The sequence below is a fragment of the Salmo salar genome, chromosome 22, assembly GCF_965601325.2.
Source record: "Salmo salar chromosome 22, fSalSal1, whole genome shotgun sequence".
NCBI lineage: Eukaryota > Metazoa > Chordata > Actinopteri > Salmoniformes > Salmonidae > Salmo > Salmo salar.
The window spans coordinates 44,883,607-44,907,935 of NC_138312.1; the positions used below are offsets into that span (position 1 = coordinate 44,883,607).

The window sequence follows — 24,329 nt, forward strand, 5'->3', positions numbered from 1 at the left end:
AACCCCGACCACACTAACTAAATGACTCTGTTATAACCCTGACAACACTGTTATAACCCTGACAACACTGTTATAACCCTGACCACACTGTTATAACCTTGACCACACTCATTATAACCCTGACAACACTCATTATAACCCTGACCACACTGTCATAGCCCTGACCACACTGTTATAACCCTGACCACACTGTTATAACCTTGGCCACACTCATTATAACCCTGACAACACTCATTATAACCCTGACAACACTCATTATAACCCTGACAACACTCATTATAACCCTGACCACACTGTTATAACCCTGACCACACTGTTATAACCCTGACCACACTCACTAAATGACTCTGTTATAACCCTGACCACACTGTTATAACCCTGACCACACTCACTAAATGACTCTGTTATAACCCTGACCACACTGTTATAACCCTGACCACACTCACTAAATGACTCTGTTATAACCCTGACCACACTGTTATAACCCTGACCACACTCACTAAATTACTCTGTTATAACCCTGACCACACTGTTATAACCCTGACCACACTCACTAAATTACTCTGTTATAACCCTGACCACACTGTTATAACCTTGACCACACTCATTATAACCCTGACAACACTCATTATAACCCTGACCACACTGTCATAGCCCTGACCACACTGTTATAACCCTGACCACACTGTTATAACCTTGACCACACTCATTATAACCCTGACAACACTCACTAAATGACTCTGTTAAAACCCTGACCACACTCACTAAATGACTCTGTTATAACCCTGACCACACTGTTATAACCCTGACCACACTCACTAAATGACTCTGTTATAACCCTGACCACACTGTTATAACCCTGACCACACTCACTAAATGACTCTGTTATAACCCTGACCACACTGTTATAACCCTGACCACACTCACTAAATGACTCTGTTATAACCCTGACCACACTGTTATAACCCTGACCACACTCACTAAATTACTCTGTTATAACCCTGACCACACTGTTATAACCCTGACCACACTCACTAAATGACTCTGTTATAACCCTGACCACACTGTTATAACCCTGACCACACTCACTAAATGACTCTGTTATAACCCTGACCACACTGTTATAACCCCGACCACACTGTTATAACCCCGACCACACTCGCTAAATGACTCTGTTATAACCCTGACAACACTGTTATAACCCTGACCACACTCACTAAATTACTCTGTTATAACCCTGACCACACTGTTATAACCCTGACCACACTCACTAAATGACTTTGTTATAACCCTGACCACACTCACTAAATTACTCTGTTATAACCCTGACCACACTGTTATAACCCTGACCACACTCACTAAATGACTCTGTTATAACCCTGACCACACTGTTATAACCCTGACCACACTCACTAAATGACTCTGTTATAACCCTGACCACAATGTTATAACCCTGACCACACTGTTATAACCCTGACCACACTCACTAAATTACTCTGTTATAACCCTGACCACACTGTTATAACCCTGACCACACTCACTAAATGACTCTGTTATAACCCTGACCACACTGTAATAACCCTGACCATACTGTTATAACCCTGACCACACTCACTAAATGACTCTGTAATAACCCTGACCATACTGTTATAACCTTGATCACACTCACTAAATGACTCTGTTTTAATCTTGACCAAAGTCTCCACAGTCTCTATCATTGACCCAAGCCCTGCTCAGATAATCTCTACCATTGTGTCGCTGAGTTGTCGTAGTGCTGCTGCAAATGTACATTGTCCAAGGGCTTTACAGCTCATCCTGCACTATCAGCCCAAACATAACTATCACTGTCATGTCTACCTCTGATAAGCCTCCCAGTAAAGCAATAAAACAATCAAGAATCCCAGAAAAGTTCTATAAACAGCCCACATTAACATATGTAGCCTAAGAAACAAGGTTCATGAAATCGATAACTTGCTAGTAACTGACAACATTCATATACTATCTCTGAAACTCACTTACATAATACCTTTGATGATAAAGTGGTAGCAATACATGAATTCAACATCTTCAGAAGAGACAGGAATGCCATGGGGGCAGTATTGCAGGCTATATTCAGAGCCACATGCCTGTAAAGCTTTGAAAAGATCTCATGTTAAATACTGTTGAAGTAATATGGCTACAGGTTCCCCTGCTTGACTTAAAGCCCATTCTTGTGGGAAGCGGCTATAGACCAAGTGCTAACAGTCAGTATCTGGATAATATGTGTGAAATGCTTGGTAATGTATGTGATATCAACAGAGAGGTATATTTTCTGGGTGATTTAAATATTGACTGGCTTTCATCAAGCTGCCCACTCAAGAAAAAGCTTCAAACTGTATCCAGTGCCTGCAACCTGGATCAGGTTGTCAGTCAACCTACCAGGGTAGTTATAAACAGCACAGGAATGAAATCATCAACATGTATTGATCACATCTTTACTAATGCTGCAGAAATCTGCTCGAAAGCAGTATCCACATCCATCAGATGTAGTGATCACAATATAGTAGCTATATCTAGGAAAACCAAAGTTCCAAAGACTCGGTCTAATATAGTGTATAAGAGGTCATACAAGACATTTGCAGTGATTCCTATGTTGAATATGTAAAGAACACTTGCTAGTCTGTGGTGTGTAATGAGGAGCAATCAAACGCTGCATTTGACATATTTATGAAATTGCTTCTACCAGTTACTAATAAGCATGCACCCATTTAGAAAATGACTAAAAACTGTTAAATCCCTGTGGATAGATAAGGTATGGTTGAGAGGGATGAGGCAAAAGGAATGGCAAATAAGTCTGGCTGCACAGCCGATTGGCAAACATACAGTAAATTGAGAAATCATGTGAATAAACTTAACAAAAAGAAGGAGAAACTGTACCATGAAACAAAAATAAATGGCAGGTATCCTAGTGGTTAGAGCGTTGGACTTGTAACCGAAAGGTTGCAAGATCAAATCGCCGAGACGACAAGGTAAAAAACTGTTGTTCTGCCCCTGAACAAGGCATTTAACCCACTGTTCCTAGGCCATCATTGAAAATAAGAATTTGTTCTTAACTGACTTGCCTAGTTAAATAAAGGTAAATGTTAAAATAAATATACAAAAGTATGTGGACACCCCTTCAAATTAGTGGATTTGGCTATTTCAGCCAAACCTGTTGCTGACAGGTGTATAAAATTGAGCACACAGCCATGCAATCTCCATAGACAAACAGTGGCTTTAGAATGGCCTTACTAAAGAGCTCAGTGACTTTCAACGTGGCACCGTCATAGGATGCCACCTTTCCAACAAGTCAGTTTGTCAAATTTCTGCCCAACTGTGCTGTTATTGTGAAGTGGAAACGTCTAGGAGCTACAACGGCTCAGTCGCGAAGTTGTAGGACACACAAGCTCATAGAACACCAATTTCTGAAGCAAGTAAAAACCATCTGTCCTTGGTTGCAATACTGACTACTGAGTAACAAACTGCCTCTGAAAGCAATATCAGCACAATAACTGTTTGTCAGGAGCCTCATGAAATGGGTTTCCATGGCACACAAGCTTAAGATCACCATGTGCAATGCCAAGCGTTGGCTGGAATGGTGTAATGCTCGCTGCCATTGGACTCTGGACCAGTGGAAACGTGTTCTCTGGAGTGATAAATCACACTTCACCATCTGGGGCTGTTTTTCATGGTTCGGGCTAGGCCCCTTAGTTCCAGTGAAGCGAAATCTTAACGCTACAGCATATAATGACATTGTTGACGATTCTGTGCTTCCAACTTTGTGGCAACAGTTTGGGGAAACTCAACAAGAAGGTCTGATTTCATTATTACTTGTCACGGATCCCTCCGGAACTTTCATCACGCACACCTGTCGACCTATTCCCACTGATTAGTATTTGTATATATGTGCCCTTTGGTTTCCATTGGGCTGTCGATTATTGTTACAATGTCTGTTGGCAGTGTGGGTAGCTGTGCTGTGTGTTTTGGCTTTCATGCCATGGTGGATTGCGCAGATGATTACGGGTCTTGTTCCGTGCGTTAATCATTGTGTGCGTGAGTTATTTATTCGAGGTATTTCTCGCTCTTCTGTTTGGATTTCTACCCTGTGTTTTGTTACGTGTTTGTTTGGTCTTTGTCCCTGTGCCTTTACACGGCACGCTGTAATTTCTGTGTAATAAAAAACCCTATTACTGTCACGTCCTGACCAGTATAAGGGGTTATTGGTTATTGTAGTTTGGTCAGGACGTGGCAGGGGGTATTTGTTTTATGTGGTTTGGGGTTTAATGGGATATGTATTTATGTAAGAGGGGTGTTTGATTTATGTGTTCTGGGGTTTTTGGGTAATGTTCTTGTTTTGTATTTCTATGTTTTTCTATGTTGTGTATTTCTTTGTTGGCCTGGTATGGCTCTCAATCAGGAACAGCTGTACATCGTTGTTGCTGATTGAGAGTCATACTTAAGTAGCCCTGTTTTCACCTGTCCCTTTGTGGGAAGTTGTTTGTGCATTGCTGTGTGTAGCCTGCATTACTGTGCGTTCGTACGTTTTCTTGTTTTGTGTTTTCAGTGTTCTAAATTAAAAGTTAAAATGAGCACTCAACCCGCTGCGCCTTGGTCCCTTTCATACGACTACCGTTACAATTACGCATTCCTGCGCCTGTCTCCTGATCCTCTATGCCAATGTGACAGAATAATTTACCATTAAGGGAGACAGCAGGAATGGCCCGTCCCGACGACGCTGTGACTGGTCAGTCCGGCACCGCCGCAACTTCGACAACTGCAACTGGGCCGTCTGGCGTCGTCACAACGGGTCCACCCGACGACGCCACTTCAGCAGCCACAACTGGCCCAGAGGATCTAGACACTTTTTCTAACTTCTCTGGATTAAAACCAAATTATGACAAATGTACTATATTACGTATTGGATCACCCCCCAAAAAATTACATTACCTTGTAGTTTACCAATAAAATGGTCTAACGGGGATGTGGACATACTCGGTATACATATCCCGAAAGAAAGAAATTCTCACTCCAATACATTTTTATAGAAAGTTAGCAAAAATAGATAAGATCTTGCTACCATGGAAAGGAAAATACCTGTCCATTTGTGGAAAAATCACCCTGATTAACTCTTTAGTCATATCCCAGTTGACCTATTTGCTTATGGTCTTGCTTACACCTAGCGACCTGTTTTTTAAATTATATTAGCAAAACATATTCAATTTTATTTGGAATGGCAAGCCAGACAAAATTAAAAGGGCCTATTTATATAATGAATATGAATTCAGAGGGCAGAAATTATCAAATATTAAAGCATTAAACCTCTCACTAAATGCATCAGTCATACAAAAGTTATACTTAAATCCGAACTGGTTCTCTAGCAAAATAGTAAGAATGTCTCACCCCATGTTCAAGAATGGCCTTTTTCCCGTTACTCAGATTACAATTTAACTTTCGGTTATCTGAATCTCCAAAATATAGTTATTTTTAAAACAAGCCATAGAAAGTTGATTGCAATTTTAGTTTAATCCACCAGAAATGACAGAAAAAATAATACAACAAATATTGTGGTTAAACTCAAATATACTGATTGATAAAAAAAAGCATTAATCTTTGTACATTATATCATAAATAGGACTGGTGGAGTTATGTCACACATTGCAGTGAACAAAAATAGATGGAAATGTCTGCTCTACCTAAAATTACATTTTAATTATTTTTATTTAAATATTATTTTTTTTAACCTAAAATTACAACCAACTAATTTCAGCATTAACGCAAAAATGGACGAGGCAAAAGCAAGGGGGAAAAAGTAAGGAACTTGTCTGTCGGCCCTGCATTAAAGACCAAAATTGTTTTAAGAAAATTGTGATGATTAAAATATATACCAGTTTAATTTAAGGACAAAAAAATGGACAGCTCTGCCATATAGATTGCAAAAAAGTTGGGAAGAGATTTTTGATGTACCGATTCCATGGCACTTAGTTTATGAACTGATACGCAAATCGACAACGGATTCAAAACATAGAAATGTTCTATTATAATTATTATACAAAATTCTGGCAACCAATAGAATGTTATATTCTATTCTATTCCTGTCTGGGTTGACGCCCCCCCCTTGGGTTGTGCCGTGGCGGAGATCTTTGTGGGCTATACTCGGCCTTGTCTCAGGATGGTAAGTTGGTGGTTGAAGATATCCCTCTTGTGGTGTGGGGACTGTGCTTTGGCAAAGTGGGTGGGGTCATATCCTGCCTGTTTGGCCCTGTCTGGGGGTATCATCGGATGGGGCCACAGTGTCTCCTGACCCCTCCTGTCTCAGCCAACAGTATTTATGCTGCAGTAGTTTATGTGTCGGGGGGCTAGGGTCACTCTGTTATATCTGGAGTATTTCTCCTGTCTTGTCCGGTGTCCTGTGTGAATTTAAGTATACTCTCTCTAATTCTCTCTTTCTCTCTGAGGACCTGAGCCCTAGGACCATGCCTCAGGACTACCTGGCATGATGACTCCTTGTTGTCCCCAGTCCACCTGGCCATGCTGCTGCTCCAGTTTCAACTGTTCTGCCTGTGGCTATGGAACCCTGACCTGTTCACTGTGATTACTATTATTTGACCATGCTGGTCATTTATGAACATTTGAACATCTTGGCCATGTTCTGTTATAATCTCCACAGCCAGAAGAAGACTGGCCACCCCTCATAGCCTGGTTCCTCTCTAGGTTCCTAGGTTTTGGCCTTTCTAGGGAGTTTTTCCTAGCCACTGTGCTTCTACACCTGCATTGCTTGCTGTTTGGGGTTTTAGGCTGGGTTTCTGTACAGCACTTTGATATATCAGCTGATGTAAGAAGGGCTACATAAAGAAATTTGATTTAAATTTGATATATTTGGGGGATACAACCTTCTAAGCTCTGCAGATTTTGCTGCGAAAAGAAAGGCATTAGATTATTATTTTGGTACTGTCCATATGTACAGTTGAAGTCGGAAGTTTACAAACACTTAGGTTGGAGTCATTAAAAATCGTTTTTCAACCACTCCACAAATTTCTTGTTAACAAACTATAGTTTTGGCAAGTCGGTTAGGACATCTGCTTTCTGCACACAAGTAATTTTTCCAACAATTGTTTACAGACAGATTATTTCACTGTGTCACAATACCAGTGGGTCAGAAATTGACATACACTAAGTTGACTGTGCCTTTAAACAGCTTGGAAAATTCCGGAAAATGATGTCATGGCTTTCGAAGCCTCTGATAAGCTAATTGACACCATTTGAGACAATTGGAGGTGTACCTGTGGATGTATTTCAAGGCCTACCTTCAACTCAGTGCCTCTTTGCTTGACATCATGGGAAAATCTCAGAAAAGTCTGGTTCGTCCTTGGGAGCAATTTTCAAACGCCTGAAGGTACCATGTTCATCTGTACAAACAATAGTATGCAAGTATAAACACCATGGGGACCACGCAGTGCAAATCAATCCCAGAACAACAGTAAAGGACCTTGTGAAGATGCTGGAGGAAACAGATACAAAAGTATCTATATCCACAGTAAAACGAGTCCTATATCAACAAGGCGGCCTTTCAGGTTTGAAAATTGCTCCCAAGGATGAACCAGACTTTTCTAAGATTTTCCCATGATGTCAAGCAAAGAGGCACAAGCAAGGAGGAAGCCACTGCTCCAAAACCGGCATAAAAAAGCCAGACTACGGTTTGGAACTGCACATTGGGACAAAGATTGTACTTTTTGGAGAAATGTCCTCTGGCTTGATGAAACAAAAATAGAACTGTTTGGCCATAATGACCATCATTATGTTTGGAGGAAAAAGGGGGAGGCTTGCAAGGCGAAGAACACCATCCCAACCATGAAGCACGGGGTGGCAGCATCATGTTGTGGGGGTGCTTTGCTGCAGGAGGGACTGGTGAACTTCACAAAATAGATGGCATCATAAGGCAGGAAAATTCTGTGGATATATTGAAGCAACATCTCAAGACATCAGTCAGGAAGTTAAAGCTTGGTCGCAAATGGGTCTTCCAAATGGACAATGACACCAAGCATACTTCCAAAGTTGTGGCAAAATGGCTTATGGACAACAATGTCAAGGTATTGGAGTGGCCATCACAAAGCCCTGACCTCAATCCTGTAGAAAATTTGTGAGCAGAACTGAAAAAGTGTGTGCGAGCTAGGAGGCCTACAAACCTGACTCAGTTACACCAGCTATGTCAGAGGAATGGGCCAAAATTCACCCAACTTATTGTGGGAAGCTTGTGGAAGGCTACCCGAAACATTTGACCCAAGTTAAACAATTTAAAGGCAATGCTACCAAATACTAATTGAGTGTATGTAAACTTCTGACCCACTGGGAATGTGATGAAAGAAATAAAAGCTGAAATAAATAATTCTCTCTACTATTATTCTGACATTTCACATTCTTAAAATAAAAGTGCTGATCCTAACTGACCTAAGACAGGGAATTTGTACTAGGATTAAATGTCAGGAATTGTGAAAAACTGAGTTTAAATGTATTTGGCTAAGGTGTATGTAAACTTCCGACTTCAACTGTACAAACAACAAATATACAGTTGAAGTCGGAAGTTCACATAAACCTTAGCCAAATACATATAAACTCAGGTTTTCACAAAACTGATAAAAATACACAGCGGGGACTGTGAAAAGACACACACACACACAGGCACAGACACACGCATTTACACACACACACACAATAACATATGCACTATACACACATGTACACATGGATTTTGTGTTGTAGATATATGGTAGTAGAGTAGTGGCCTGAGGGCACACACTTAATGTGTTGTGAAATCTGTTGTGAAATGTATTGTAGTGTTTATAAAAGGTTATAACTGCCTTCATTTTGCTGGACCCCAGGAAGAGAAGCTAATGGGGATCCATAATAAATAGAAATACAAACCACATTCTATGACCCTGACCACATTGTATAAACCTGACCACGTTGTATAAACCTAACCACATTCTCTGTTCCTGAGGTCCTAACCAGTTCAAACATATCATACAATGTCAAATATACTGATATACATACAGTGTCCATATTAGGACAGCCTTTATGTCAGTGGGAGCTGATTCAGTCTCAGAAAGAAAACTGAGGATGTCCTAATATGGACACTGTATAAACAAACAAAATCATCAATAGGCAAAGTAGCACATGATCCACTGTTTGTTCCTACCTCGGTGAGGTGCGGGTTGGGGTTGAAGCCACACTGGTTGCACACCATGGATCGGCACTGGGTGCAGGTGCTGCAGTTTGGCTGGTTGTCCTCCGTGGTGCCCGTCAGGTCAGCTGTCTTACAGACGGGGCACAGCTTGCTGCTGGGCATGGGGGCGATCTGGGGCACAGAGTAGGGGGAGGTGGGGGTGATGGCGGGGGACACCGACGGGGACCGTCCCATCCTGCTACTACCCACGTCCACCTGGAGGTTCATACGGGCGGCGTGGCCTTGGCCCTGCTGCTCCCCCTGGGATGCCAGGCGGTCCCCTGTACCAGGCCCAGTCTGGACCCCCGCCTTGGGGCTGGACCCAGGGTCTGGCTGGGGGGGTCTTCCAGAGACGCTGTGGATGACAGATATGTGTTAGACTCTTGTGAGAGGATGTTGTGTTACATCTCAGAACAGCATGGCTTTAAGGCTGGGGCTTTGAAGCAGAGCTTCACAAATAGGACAATGCACTTTCAAATCAAAGTTTTGTCAGATGTTTTCAGACCTCTAAAGTAGTCTAATGTCAAGATGAAACCATGTCACGCGACATCTGTTGTGTAGATGCAACTATACTGCTCTACAAAGCAAAAAGGCAGTAATTGCTCATTTGGTCGACAATTAGTTATTGTCATTTTTGCTACATTAAATACATGCTTAAGCATGTGGACATGTATCCTGCCTCTATTGTATTGTGTTTTGGAGAAAATGGGGGTCATGTTTAGCAGTAACTGCATAAAGTTACTGTGAAACCAAGGTAAATAAAAGCCATATTTCTCAGTTCCATGCCATGAGCAGTTACTGCCTTTTTGCTAGGTAGAGCAGTATATGCCTCAAGCATAAATACACAACCATGTATGGCGATGAATCTTGAATGAAAGGGTTTACAAGTGGGACATTTGCTTTGCCCAATGCCAATATGGGTACATGAAAAAAGAAGAGTGGGTGAGTTGGAAAAATAAACAGTTCTATCTTGGTGAGATAAGGATAGAACAGGATTTTCAGCCTATGTCTTTTCACTTCTTCCTCCTCCTCACCCACGCTTTCAGCCTTCTGACCCCTGGCAGTGGAAAAGACATAGGCTGTGTCTCAAATGGCACCCTATTCCCTATATAATGCACTACTTTTGACCAGGGCCCTATATAGGGAATAAGGTTCTATTTGACACAGACAGTTTCCTCACAGTAAAGTTACTCTGGAGGAGGCAGTAGGCAACTAAAGAAACACTCGCCCTCTCAATCACACACACACGTACACACACCTTTCCAACCCCGCTGTCCGCTGTGCACTGAAGCGCTGAGCTGAGCATGCATACCTGTAGTGGTCTGTGTTCAGTTCATATGGAATAGACATGGTAGTGGTCTGTGTTCAGTTCATATGGAATAGACATGGTAGTGGTCTGTGTTCAGTTCATATGGAATAGACATGGTAGTGGTCTGTGTTCAGTTCATATGGAATAGACATGGTAGTGGTCTGTGTTCAGTTCATATGGAATAGACATGGTAGTGGTCTGTGTTCAGTTCATATGGAATAGACATGGTAGTGGTCTGTGTTTAGTTCATATGGAATAGACATGGTAGTGGTCTGTGTTCAGTTCATATGGAATAGACATGGTAGTGGTCTGTGTTCAGTTCATATGGAATAGACATGGTAGTGGTCTGTGTTCAGTTCATATGGAATAGACATGGTAGTGGTCTGTGTTCAGTTCATATGGAATAGACATGGTAGTGGTCTGTGTTCAGTTCATATGGAATAGACATGGTAGTGGTCTGTGTTCAGTTCATATGGAATAGACATGGTAGTGGTCTGTGTTCAGTTCATATGGAATAGACATGGTAGTGGTCTGTGTTCAGTTCATATGGAATAGACATGGTAGTGGTCTGTGTTCAGTTCATATGGAATAGACATGGTAGTGGTCTGTGTTCAGTTCATATGGAATAGACATGGTAGTGGTCTGTGTTCAGTTCATATGGAATAGACATGGTAGTGGTCTGTGTTCAGTTCATATGGAATAGACATGGTAGTGGTCTGTGTTCAGTTCATATGGAATAGACATGGTAGTGGTCTGTGTTCAGTTCATATGGAATAGACATGGTAGTGGTCTGTGTTCAGTTCATATGGAATAGACATGGTAGTGGTCTGTGTTCAGTTCATATGGAATAGACATGGTAGTGGTCTGTGTTCAGTTCATATGGAATAGACATGGTAGTGGTCTGTGTTTAGTTCATATGGTAGTGACCACTACTATGCAACGTTTAGGATGCAAACTGGTGAGGGCCCAAAAAGGTGACACTTCTTTTTTTGTTGCACTGAAACATGCAAAACATCCCTGCTAGGAGGAAATGCAGGTTTGTAACTAATTAAAGAACAAAGAATATGATCTATATGATCAGTCTCTGTGTGTAAAATAAAGTGGTTAATGTGAACCTAACTCATAGCTAAAAAAATGTAAAGAAAGCAATCCAATGTTATTTGTAGCCTAGACTTTACTGCAAATGACACTCAAGTCTTGAGAAAAAAACTATACACTAATATTGCAGTTAGCCATGACAGCCTTTATAATAGAACATTTGTGACCACACCACATCTAAATATTGCACTTGGGAAAAAAACATCAAAGTAGAAACAGAATGAAACAAACAAGCATTCTATGTTTGCTCTATTATAGTGGCCACTATAGTAGACATCGATCAAGTGCACAAGGCTACATGTGTGCAAAAATAACATTCACTGAGTAAATAAATATATAATCCCCGTTACTCACACACGTGTTACTGTCAAGTTCAACACAACAAAAGCAATATCTTTGGGCAACACTGCACATTATTACATTGTACACTTTCTGCCTGTGGACATCTGTTCTATAATGTGCCAGCAGAGCATGATACCCTTTGTTGGCATAATTGATCTCTTTCAGGCAGAGTACACCTGGCATACCCCTTTTATCCACTGTATTGAACAACATAGTACACCTGGCATACCCCTTTTATCCACTGTATTGAACAACATAGTACACCTGGCATACCCCTTTTATCCACTGTATTGAACAACATAGTACACCTGGCATACCCCTTTTATCCACTGTATTGAACAACATAGTACACCTGGCATACCCCTTTTATCCACTGTATTGAACAACATAGTACACCTGGCATACCCCTTTTATCCACTGTATTGAACAACATAGTACACCTGGCATACCCCTTTTATCCACTGTATTGAACAACATAGTACACCTGGCATACCCCTTCTACCCACTGTATTGAACAACAGAGTACACCTGGCATACCCCTTTTATCCACTGTATTGAACAACAGAGGACACCTGTCATACCCCTTTTATCCACTGAATTGAAAAAGTGAGAAAGAGGGAAAGTGTGTGGTGTTCTTTTCACCTCTACAGTGGGATCCAGCTTAGAAACAGAATAAACTAAAATAATTCTGTATTTATTTCAGATGTATCTGTGTTATATTTTAAGCAATAAGGCACCTTGGTGGTTTGTGGTATATGGCCAATATACCACGGCTAAGGGCTGTATCCAGGCACTCTGCATTGCGTCGTGCGTAAGAACAGCCCTACGCTGTGGTATATTGTCCATATACCATAAACTCCTGAGGTGCCTTATTGCTTAAATATAACACAGATACATACGCATGTGAGGTTTCAAATAATAATGTTACTACTACTAGCTTGCTCTCTCCCTGCTTCTCCTGAACATGTTTATCTGATAGAGCTAGCTGTTATTGTTCTTCCTTGCTCATCCAAATCAGGCTTTTCTCCTCCTCGCTAGTCTTCAGATGCTTGACTACATGATCATCATGTTGTGGCTGTAATATGGACATTGCATTAGAACAAATAGATACAGTCTTAGAAAAAAGGGTTCCAAACGGGTTCTTCAGCTGTCCCCATAGAATAACCCTTTTTGGTACCAGGTAGAACCCTTTTGGGTTCCATGTAGAACCATCTGTGGAAAGGGTTCTACATGGAACCCAAAATGGTTCTACTTGGAACCAAAGGGGTTCTACCTGGAACCAAAAGGGTTCTACCTGGAACCAAAAAGGGTTCTTCAAAAGGGTTCTTCCTATGGGGACAGCTGAATAACTTTTTAAGTTCTATATAGCACCTTTTTTCCCCCAACGTGGCTTATTGCCTTTAAAACTGGTTACCAACGTAATTACAACACTCAACCAGTAATATTGACTCATACCCGTGGTATACGGTCTGATATACCATGGCTTGCTATCTTGCTATCTGTCTCATGCTGTACCGATCATCAACATGAACAAGACTGAATTCTGTTGAATTGTCAACAGGTCTAAATTCTTGTCAGGAAGATGTTGCTGTTCAGAATGACATGTTTATGACTGTTGATGTTCACAGGAATCTCCAAATGCTATGTTGAACGAGCACCATGGATGAAGGAGGGGGAGGAAAACAGACAGCTTCTTTCTACCAAACATATAATGTTTGCTTCATGAACAATTGCTACATCTGAAATAAATACAGAATTATTTTAGTTTATTCTGTTTCTGTTTTTTATGCTGGATGTGAGTAATTTAGCAGGTCTATAGTATAATGTATTGTTTTGAAATGTTCATTAAATATGTATTCAGTCAAAACTCACTTATTATTTTACGTTTGCTAAAATAATGTATGTTTTGTACTGTTACTTTTTACATGCTGAAACAGTTTCATTAGTTTTGAGCTAGACTATGATCGGGGAAATGTCTACTACCCTTTTTAAAATGTTGATGAATGAAATTAGCACCGTTTCTAATAGTTTGTTGCTACTGTCTGATGAGGAAGTGGGCAATATGGAATTAATGAGAAATCAGAACTTGGACAATGTCAGGGAATAAGTAGGATAAATGTACAGCCTATCAATGGCAAAAGAAACAGTGCAGAGGTAGCCTTCAGATAACATTAGATATGTGCATGTTATTTACTGTACAGACGGCTAGCCAGCTCTTTTCAAAACATTGGATTACCAACTCGACGTCTCAGTTTGCACCACATTTTGACATGGAGGTAATATACTACCAAACATACAATGTTGATCCCAGACATTTTCCATACGCACAACAAGCGTATTTATCTCAAATGTTGTGCAGCCTGGTCCTTCCTCCGCTGCCTCCGTAACGGTTTATAAATTCCTTTTTAGAAAACATTTTAATTCAGCCTTTGTGGTTTGGAAAGTATAGAGACTATTATTGCTTTAATTTATTCATCAAACAAATGGGGTACTTCCAAAGTTGTGGCAAAATGGCTTATGGACAACCAAGTCAAGGTATTGGAGTGGCCATCACAAAGCCCTGACGTCAATCCTATAGAAAATGTGTGGGCACAACTGAAAAGGCATGTGCGAGCAAGGAGGCATAAAAACCTGACTCAGTTACACCAGCTATGTCAGGAGGAATGGACCAAAATGCACCCAACTTATTGTGGGAAGCTTGTGGAAGGCTACCCGAAACATTTGACCCAAGTTAAACAATTTAAAGGCAATGCTACCAAATACTAATTGAGTGTATGTAAACTTCTGACCCACTGGGAATGTGATGAAAGAAATAAAAGCTGAAATAAATCATTCTCTCTACTATTATTCTGACATTTCACATTCTTAAAATAAAGTGGTGATCCTAACTGACCTAAGACAGGGAATTTTTACTAGGATTAAATGTCAGGAATTGTGAAAAACTGAGTTTAAATGTATTTGGCTAAGGTGTATGTAAACTTCTGACTTCAACTGTATATATATACACACACACTTGATACTTAGCTTGATACTTCAGACAAGGAAAAATGATGGATAACTAAGTAAAATGAAAAAATACCTTTCTTAATTATGAAGCTCTTATGTGCTTTTTTTCAATACATAAATGCATTTAAAAAAACAAAATGTTACGTTAGCTACTAAATAAGTTGTTTTCAGCAATTATCCAAAAACAACTAACAAGCGTTCTAATCACCTGTAAACACACACTGGACAGGTGAAAAAAAATCACGTGTACAAAAACATTATAATTGACACTTGAAAAAAGCAATTGAAGAATTATAATTACAAGTGTTAAGATGTGTTCCGGGTAAGACAATTTGAAACTCTTGGCCTTCCATAGGATACAGCCAGTATAGCTCCAAACACGCATTATTTGTTCGCTTACAGCCGCTAGTTATCCAACCCCCCCCCCCAAAAAAAAAAACCTTTCTCATCGGATCTACACGTAGGTCACCCTGTTTTGGATTGAAAATGGCAAATTTCTCCAAAAGGTGACTAGTTTGCATCCCTGATTGTGTATTGAGCTGCAGCTAGCGACTGGAACGAGCTGCAACAAACACTAAAACTGGACAGTTTTATCTCAATCTCTTCACTTAAAGACTCAATCATGGACACTCCTACTGACAGTTGTGGCTGCTTTGTGTGATGTATTGTTGTCTCTACCTTCTTGCCCTTTGTGTGGTTGTCTGTGCCCAATGTTTGTACCCTGTTTTGTGCTGCTACCATGTTGTGCTGCTGCCATGTTGTGTTGCTACCATGCTGTGTTGTCATGTGTTGCTGCCATGCTACTGCCTTCTTAACTGACTTGCCTAGTTAAATAAAGGTTAAATAAAAAATAAAAAAAATAAAATGTAGTGAATTGTTCCTAAAATTCCTTTCTGGCGAATTGTTTCTGTGAACTTAATGCCATGTCTCTCTTGACGGAGGGGAGAGGAAAGGAGAGGAGAAGAGAGACGAGGAGAGGAGGAGTGGAAAGAAGAGAAATGAAAAAATGAAATGAGACGAGAAGAAAGGTGGTTTATCATATGTCTGCAGCACTAATAACTTCTCTTTTGTTTTTGTCATTCTGGCCTGTAGACGTCCGCGGCCAGCCCGTGGATTAGCCACAGCAATTAAAATAGAAATCATAGCTTTCTGCTTTCTGTCACAACAACGCTACGCAGGCCTTGTTTTGTCGCTCACGTCTTCTTCAAAGACCAGTAGTCAGTACTCTGCTCGGCAGCCAGCCACCACTTCCAGGGTGGGAGAAGGAGATGGAAATGAGGGAAGAGAGAATGAAAATAGAATTGTTTGTGACAGTGAGTCACTGAAGATGGGCTGAGCAGAGTAGAGCAGAGCAGCTGGTTGTGAAGCAGAACAAATCACCCAGTTCCACTCTTTCTTTGTCTCTCTCTCTCCAGGAATCATTCTGTTCACCTGAGACCTGTTCACAGAAACACTAGCACTACAAAGGCTGGGCAAAAACTGTCCTTAACAAAAGTCTTCCTGGCGGTGTGCCATTTCCGCAATAGAATCTGTATTAATGAGCCAAATGAATTGAGCTGAGCTAGGCTCCTGGTTACATCAAATACAAATCTATGAAATTAATTATTTTCTTATTAGAAAACCGCAAGCATTTTGTTCTGCATTGGGCAAAGTGATGGATATCTCTGTTGTAATCACAATGGACTCTACTACTGTTCTGTTTCTATGACAGAAAGAAACACGGTTATTATAGTGTTGAGTGGTCATTATGGTGATACAGAACATCATTCATAAGTGTTCAACTCATGGCAATCAGTATCTGCATTCTATACTTTTCAACGGAACTGTCTTACTAACAAACAACAACCGTTTTGGAAAAGGGTTAGATATAGGAGTATTAAAAAGTTGTTTTGGGATATGGTGGCAATGAATAACAATTTCACTGTTTAAAACAAAACGTTACGCTTATAACAAAGGCTTGTAGAATGGAATCCCATGTGCTCCTTAGAAAGCCCAACCCTCAGGCATTAAACACACACACACAGGTATTAAACCAAACGGCACAAAGCCACGGATGGTATAGCAGCGCTTCTCAGCCAGTGAATAACACTCTGTTGACAGGGTTAGGGCCAGTGAATAACACTCTGTTGACAGAGTTAGGGCCAGTGAATAGCACTCTGTTGACAGGGTTAGGGCCAGTGAATAACACTGTGTTGACAGGGTTAGGGTTAGGGCCAGTGAATAGCACTCTGTTGACAGGGTTAGGGCCAGTGAATAACACTCTGTTGACAGGGTTAGGGCCAGTGAATAGCACTCTGTTGACAGGATTAGGGCCAGTGAATAACACTCTGTTAACAGGGTTAGGGCCAGTGAATAGCACTCTGTTGACAGGGTTAGGGCCAGTGAATAACACTCTGTTGACAGGGTTAGGGCCAGTGAATAGCACTCTGTTGACAGGGTTAGGGCCAGTGAATAACACTCTGTTGACAGGGTTAGGGCCAGTGAATAACACTCTGTTGACAGGGTTAGGGCCAGTGAATAGCACTCTGTTGACAGGGTCAGGGCAAGTGAATAACACTCTGTTGACAGGGTTAGGGCCAGTGAATAGCACTCTGTTGACAGTGTCAAGGCCAGTGAATAACACTCTGTTAACAGGGTTAGGGCCAGTGAATAACACTCTGTTGACAGGGTTAGGGCCAGTGAATAACACTCTGTTGACAGGGTTAGGGCCAGTGAATAGCACTCTGTTGACAGGGTTAGGGCCAGTGAATAACACTCTGTTGACAGGGTTAGGGCCAGTGAATAGCACTCTGTTGACAGGGTTAGGGCCAGTCAATAACACTCTGTTGACAGGGTTAGGGCCAGTGAATAGCACTCTGTTGACAGGGTTAGGGCCAGTGAATAACACTCTGTTGACAGGGTTAGGGCCAGTGAATAACACTCTGTTGAGAGGGTTAGGGCCAGTGAATAACACTCTGTTGACAGGGTTAGGGCCAGTGAATAACACTCTGTTGACAGGGTTAGGGCCAGTGAATAACACTCTGTTGACAGGGTTAGGGCCAGTGAATAACACTCTGTTGACAGGGTTAGGGCCAGTGAATAACACTCTGTTGACAGGGTTAGGGCCAGTGAATAACACTCTGTTGACAGGGTTAGGGCCAGTGAATAACACTCTGTTGACAGGGTTAGGGCCAGTGAATAACACTCTGTTGAAAATATTAGGGCCAGTGTATAACACTCTGTTGACAGGGTTAGGGCCAGTGAATAACACTCTGTTGACAGGGTTAGGGTTAGGGCCAGTGAATAGCACTCTGTTAACAGGGTTAGGGCCAGTGAATAACACTCTGTTGACAGGGTTAGGGCCAGTGAATAACACTCTGTTGACAGGGTTAGGGCCAGTGAATAGCACTCTGTTGACAGGGTTAGGGCCAGTGAATAGCACTCTGTTGACAGGGTTAGGGCCAGTGAATAGCACTCTGTTGACAGGGTTAGGGCCAGTGAATAACACTCTGTTGATAGGGTTAGGGCCAGTGAATAGCACTCTGCTGACAGGGTTAGGGCCAGTGAATAGCACTCTGTTGACAGGGTTAGGGACAGTGAATAGCACTCTGTTGACAGGGTTAGGGTTAGGGCCAGTGAATAGCACTCTGTTGACAGGGTTAGGGCAAATGAATAACACTCTGTTGACAGGGTTAGGGCCAGTGAATAGCACTCTGTTGACAGGGTTAGGGCCAGTGAATAACACTCTGTTGACAGGGTTAGGGCCAGTGAATAGCACTCTGTTGACAGGGTTAGGGCCAGTGAATAGCACTCTGTTGACAGGGTTAGGGCCAGTGAATAGCACTCTGTTGACAGGGTTAGGGCCAGTGAATAGCACTGTTGACAGGGTTAGGGCCAGTGAATAGCACTCTGTTGACAGGGTTAGGGCCAGTGAATAGCACTCTGTTGACAGGGTTAGGGCCAGTGAATAACACTCTGTTGACAGGGTTAGGGCCAGTGAATAGCACTCTGTTGACAGGGTTAGGGCCAGTGAATAGCACTCTGTTGACAGGGTTAGGGTTAGGGCCAGTGAATAGCACTCTGTTGACAGGGTTAGGGCCAGTGAATAACACTCTGTTGACAGGGTTAGGGCCAGTGAATAGCACACTGCTGACAGGGTTAGGGCCAGTGAATAGCACTCTGTTGACAGGGTTAGTACCAGTGAATAGCACTCTGTTGACAGGGTTAGGGTTAGGGCCAGTGAATAGCACTCTGTTGACAGGGTTAGGGCCAGTGAATAACACTCTGTTGACAGGGTTAGGGCCAGTGAATAGCACTCTGTTGACAGGGTTAGGGCCAGTGAATAGCACTCTGTTGACAGGGTTAGGGCCAGTGAATAACACTCTGTTGACAGGGTTAGGGCCAGTGAATAACACTCTGTTGACAGGGTTAGGGCCAGTGAATAGCACTCTGTTGACAGGGTTAGGGCCAGTGAATAGCACTCTGTTGACAGGGTTCGGGCCAGTGAATAGCACTCTGTTGACAGGGTTAGGGCCAGTGAAAAGCACTCTGCTGACAGGGTTAGGGCCAGTGAATAACACTCTGTTGACAGGGTTAGGGCCAGTGAATAGCACTCTGTTGACAGGGTTAGGGCCAGTGAATAGCACTCTGTTGACAGGGTTAGGGCCAGTGAATAGCACTCTGTTGACAGGGTTAGGGCCAGTGAACAACACTCTGTTAACAGGGTTAGGGCCAGTGAATAGCACTCTGCTGACAGGGTTAGGGTTAGGGCCAGTGAATAACACTCTTTTGACAGGGTTAGGGCCAGTGAAGAACACTCTGTTGACAGGGTTAGGACCAGTGAATAACACTCTGTTGACAGGGTTAGTTTTAGGGCCAGTGAATAACACTCTGTTGACAGGGTTAGGGCCAGTGAAGAACACTCTGTTGACAGGGTTAGGGCCAGTGAATAACACTGTGTTGACAGGGTTAGGGTTAGGGCCAGTGAATAGCACTCTGTTGACAGGGTTAGGGCCAGTGAATAACACTCTGTTGACAGGGTTAGGGCCAGTGAATAGCACTCTGTTGACAGGATTAGGGCCAGTGAATAACACTCTGTTAACAGGGTTAGGGCCAGTGAATAGCACTCTGTTGACAGGGTTAGGGCCAGTGAATAACACTCTGTTGACAGGGTTAGGGCCAGTGAATAGCACTCTGTTGACAGGGTTAGGGCCAGTGAATAACACTCTGTTGACAGGGTTAGGGCCAGTGAATAACACTCTGTTGACAGGGTTAGGGCCAGTGAATAGCACTCTGTTGACAGGGTCAGGGCAAGTGAATAACACTCTGTTGACAGGGTTAGGGCCAGTGAATAGCACTCTGTTGACAGTGTCAAGGCCAGTGAATAACACTCTGTTAACAGGGTTAGGGCCAGTGAATAACACTCTGTTGACAGGGTTAGGGCCAGTGAATAACACTCTGTTGACAGGGTTAGGGCCAGTGAATAGCACTCTGTTGACAGGGTTAGGGCCAGTGAATAACACTCTGTTGACAGGGTTAGGGCCAGTGAATAGCACTCTGTTGACAGGGTTAGGGCCAGTCAATAACACTCTGTTGACAGGGTTAGGGCCAGTGAATAGCACTCTGTTGACAGGGTTAGGGCCAGTGAATAACACTCTGTTGACAGGGTTAGGGCCAGTGAATAACACTCTGTTGAGAGGGTTAGGGCCAGTGAATAACACTCTGTTGACAGGGTTAGGGCCAGTGAATAACACTCTGTTGACAGGGTTAGGGCCAGTGAATAACACTCTGTTGACAGGGTTAGGGCCAGTGAATAACACTCTGTTGACAGGGTTAGGGCCAGTGAATAACACTCTGTTGACAGGGTTAGGGCCAGTGAATAACACTCTGTTGACAGGGTTAGGGCCAGTGAATAACACTCTGTTGACAGGGTTAGGGCCAGTGAATAACACTCTGTTGACAGGGTTAGGGCCAGTGAATAACACTCTGTTGACAGGGTTAGGGCCAGTGAATAACACTCTGTTGAAAATATTAGGGCCAGTGTATAACACTCTGTTGACAGGGTTAGGGCCAGTGAATAACACTCTGTTGACAGGGTTAGGGTTAGGGCCAGTGAATAGCACTCTGTTAACAGGGTTAGGGCCAGTGAATAACACTCTGTTGACAGGGTTAGGGCCAGTGAATAACACTCTGTTGACAGGGTTAGGGCCAGTGAATAGCACTCTGTTGACAGGGTTAGGGCCAGTGAATAGCACTCTGTTGACAGGGTTAGGGCCAGTGAATAGCACTCTGTTGACAGGGTTAGGGCCAGTGAATAGCACTGTTGACAGGGTTAGGGCCAGTGAATAGCACTCTGTTGACAGGGTTAGGGTTAGGGCCAGTGAATAGCACTCTGTTGACAGGGTTAGGGCCAGTGAATAACACTCTGTTGATAGGGTTAGGGCCAGTGAATAGCACTCTGCTGACAGGGTTAGGGCCAGTGAATAGCACTCTGTTGACAGGGTTAGGGACAGTGAATAGCACTCTGTTGACAGGGTTAGGGTTAGGGCCAGTGAATAGCACTCTGTTGACAGGGTTAGGGCAAATGAATAACACTCTGTTGACAGGGTTAGGGCCAGTGAATAGCACTCTGTTGACAGGGTTAGGGCCAGTGAATAACACTCTGTTGACAGGGTTAGGGCCAGTGAATAGCACTCTGTTGACAGGGTTAGGGCCAGTGAATAGCACTCTGTTGACAGGGTTAGGGCCAGTGAATAGCACTCTGTTGACAGGGTTAGGGCCAGTGAATAGCACTGTTGACAGGGTTAGGGCCAGTGAATAGCACTCTGTTGACAGGGTTAGGGCCAGTGAATAGCACTCTGTTGACAGGGTTAGGGCCAGTGAATAACACTCTGTTGACAGGGTTAGGGCCAGTGAATAGCACTCTGTTGACAGGGTTAGGGCCAGTGAATAGCACTGTTGACAGGGTTAGGGCCAGTGAATAGCACTCTGTTGACAGGGTTAGGGTTAGGGCCAGTGAATAGCACTCTGTTGACAGGGTTAGGGCCAGTGAATAACACTCTGTTGACAGGGTTAGGGCCAGTGAATAGCACTCTGCTGACAGGGTTAGGGCCAGTGAATAGCACTCTGTTGACAGGGTTAGTGCCAGTGAATAGCACTCTGTTGACAGGGTTAGGGTTAGGGCCAGTGAATAGCACTCTGTTGACAGGGTTAGGGCCAGTGAATAACACTCTGTTGACAGGGTTAGGGCCAGTGAATAGCACTCTGTTGACAGGGTTAGGGCCAGTGAATAGCACTCTGTTGACAGGGTTAGGGCCAGTGAATAACACTCTGTTGACAGGGTTAGGGCCAGTGAATAACACTCTGTTGACAGGGTTAGGGCCAGTGAATAGCACTCTGTTGACAGGGTTAGGGCCAGTGAATAGCACTCTGTTGACAGGGTTCGGGCCAGTGAATAGCACTCTGTTGACAGGGTTAGGGCCAGTGAAAAGCACTCTGCTGACAGGGTTAGCGCCAGTGAATAACACTCTGTTGACAGGGTTAGGGCCAGTGAATAGCACTCTGTTGACAGGGTTAGGGCCAGTGAATAGCACTCTGTTGACAGGGTTAGGGCCAGTGAATAGCACTCTGTTGACAGGGTTAGGGCCAGTGAACAACACTCTGTTAACAGGGTTAGGGCCAGTGAATAGCACTCTGCTGACAGGGTTAGGGTTAGGGCCAGTGAATAACACTCTTTTGACAGGGTTAGGGCCAGTGAAGAACACTCTGTTGACAGGGTTAGGACCAGTGAATAACACTCTGTTGACAGGGTTAGTTTTAGGGCCAGTGAATAACACTCTGTTGACAGGGTTAGGGCCAGTGAAGAACACTCTGTTGACAGGGTTAGGGCCAGTGAATAACACTGTGTTGACAGGGTTAGGGTTAGGGCCAGTGAATAGCACTCTGTTGACAGGGTTAGGGCCAGTGAATACCACTCTGTTGACAGGGTTAGGGCCAGTGAATAGCACTCTGTTGACAGGATTAGGGCCAGTGAATAACACTCTGTTAACAGGGTTAGGGCCAGTGAATAGCACTCTGTTGACAGGGTTAGGGCCAGTGAATAACACTCTGTTGACAGGGTTAGGGCCAGTGAATAGCACTCTGTTGACAGGGTTAGGGCCAGTGAATAACACTCTGTTGACAGGGTTAGGGCCAGTGAATAACACTCTGTTGACAGGGTTAGGGCCAGTGAATAGCACTCTGTTGACAGGGTCAGGGCAAGTGAATAACACTCTGTTGACAGGGTTAGGGCCAGTGAATAGCACTCTGTTGACAGTGTCAAGGCCAGTGAATAACACTCTGTTAACAGGGTTAGGGCCAGTGAATAACACTCTGTTGACAGGGTTAGGGCCAGTGAATAACACTCTGTTGACAGGGTTAGGGCCAGTGAATAGCACTCTGTTGACAGGGTTAGGGCCAGTGAATAACACTCTGTTGACAGGGTTAGGGCCAGTGAATAGCACTCTGTTGACAGGGTTAGGGCCAGTCAATAACACTCTGTTGACAGGGTTAGGGCCAGTGAATAGCACTCTGTTGACAGGGTTAGGGCCAGTGAATAACACTCTGTTGACAGGGTTAGGGCCAGTGAATAACACTCTGTTGAGAGGGTTAGGGCCAGTGAATAACACTCTGTTGACAGGGTTAGGGCCAGTGAATAACACTCTGTTGACAGGGTTAGGGCCAGTGAATAACACTCTGTTGACAGGGTTAGGGCCAGTGAATAACACTCTGTTGACAGGGTTAGGGCCAGTGAATAACACTCTGTTGACAGGGTTAGGGCCAGTGAATAACACTCTGTTGACAGGGTTAGGGCCAGTGAATAACACTCTGTTGACAGGGTTAGGGCCAGTGAATAACACTCTGTTGAAAATATTAGGGCCAGTGTATAACACTCTGTTGACAGGGTTAGGGCCAGTGAATAACACTCTGTTGACAGGGTTAGGGTTAGGGCCAGTGAATAGCACTCTGTTAACAGGGTTAGGGCCAGTGAATAACACTCTGTTGACAGGGTTAGGGCCAGTGAATAACACTCTGTTGACAGGGTTAGGGCCAGTGAATAGCACTCTGTTGACAGGGTTAGGGCCAGTGAATAGCACTCTGTTGACAGGGTTAGGGCCAGTGAATAGCACTCTGTTGACAGGGTTAGGGCCAGTGAATAGCACTGTTGACAGGGTTAGGGCCAGTGAATAGCACTCTGTTGACAGGGTTAGGGTTAGGGCCAGTGAATAGCACTCTGTTGACAGGGTTAGGGCCAGTGAATAACACTCTGTTGATAGGGTTAGGGCCAGTGAATAGCACTCTGCTGACAGGGTTAGGGCC

General features: G+C 43.3%; 1 protein-coding gene across 1 annotated transcript in view; it reads right to left on the reverse strand.

Annotated features, from left to right (window-relative positions):
* LOC106583441 (protein bassoon) overlaps nucleotides 1-24,329 on the reverse strand; it is a 201,180-nt gene that overhangs the window by 145,191 nt on the left and 31,660 nt on the right. Inside the window, exon 2 of the mRNA XM_014167602.3 lies at nucleotides 9,212-9,593. Within this exon, the coding sequence (XP_014023077.3) occupies nucleotides 9,212-9,593 (382 nt within the window). The remainder of the gene's footprint in view (nucleotides 1-9,211; nucleotides 9,594-24,329) is intronic.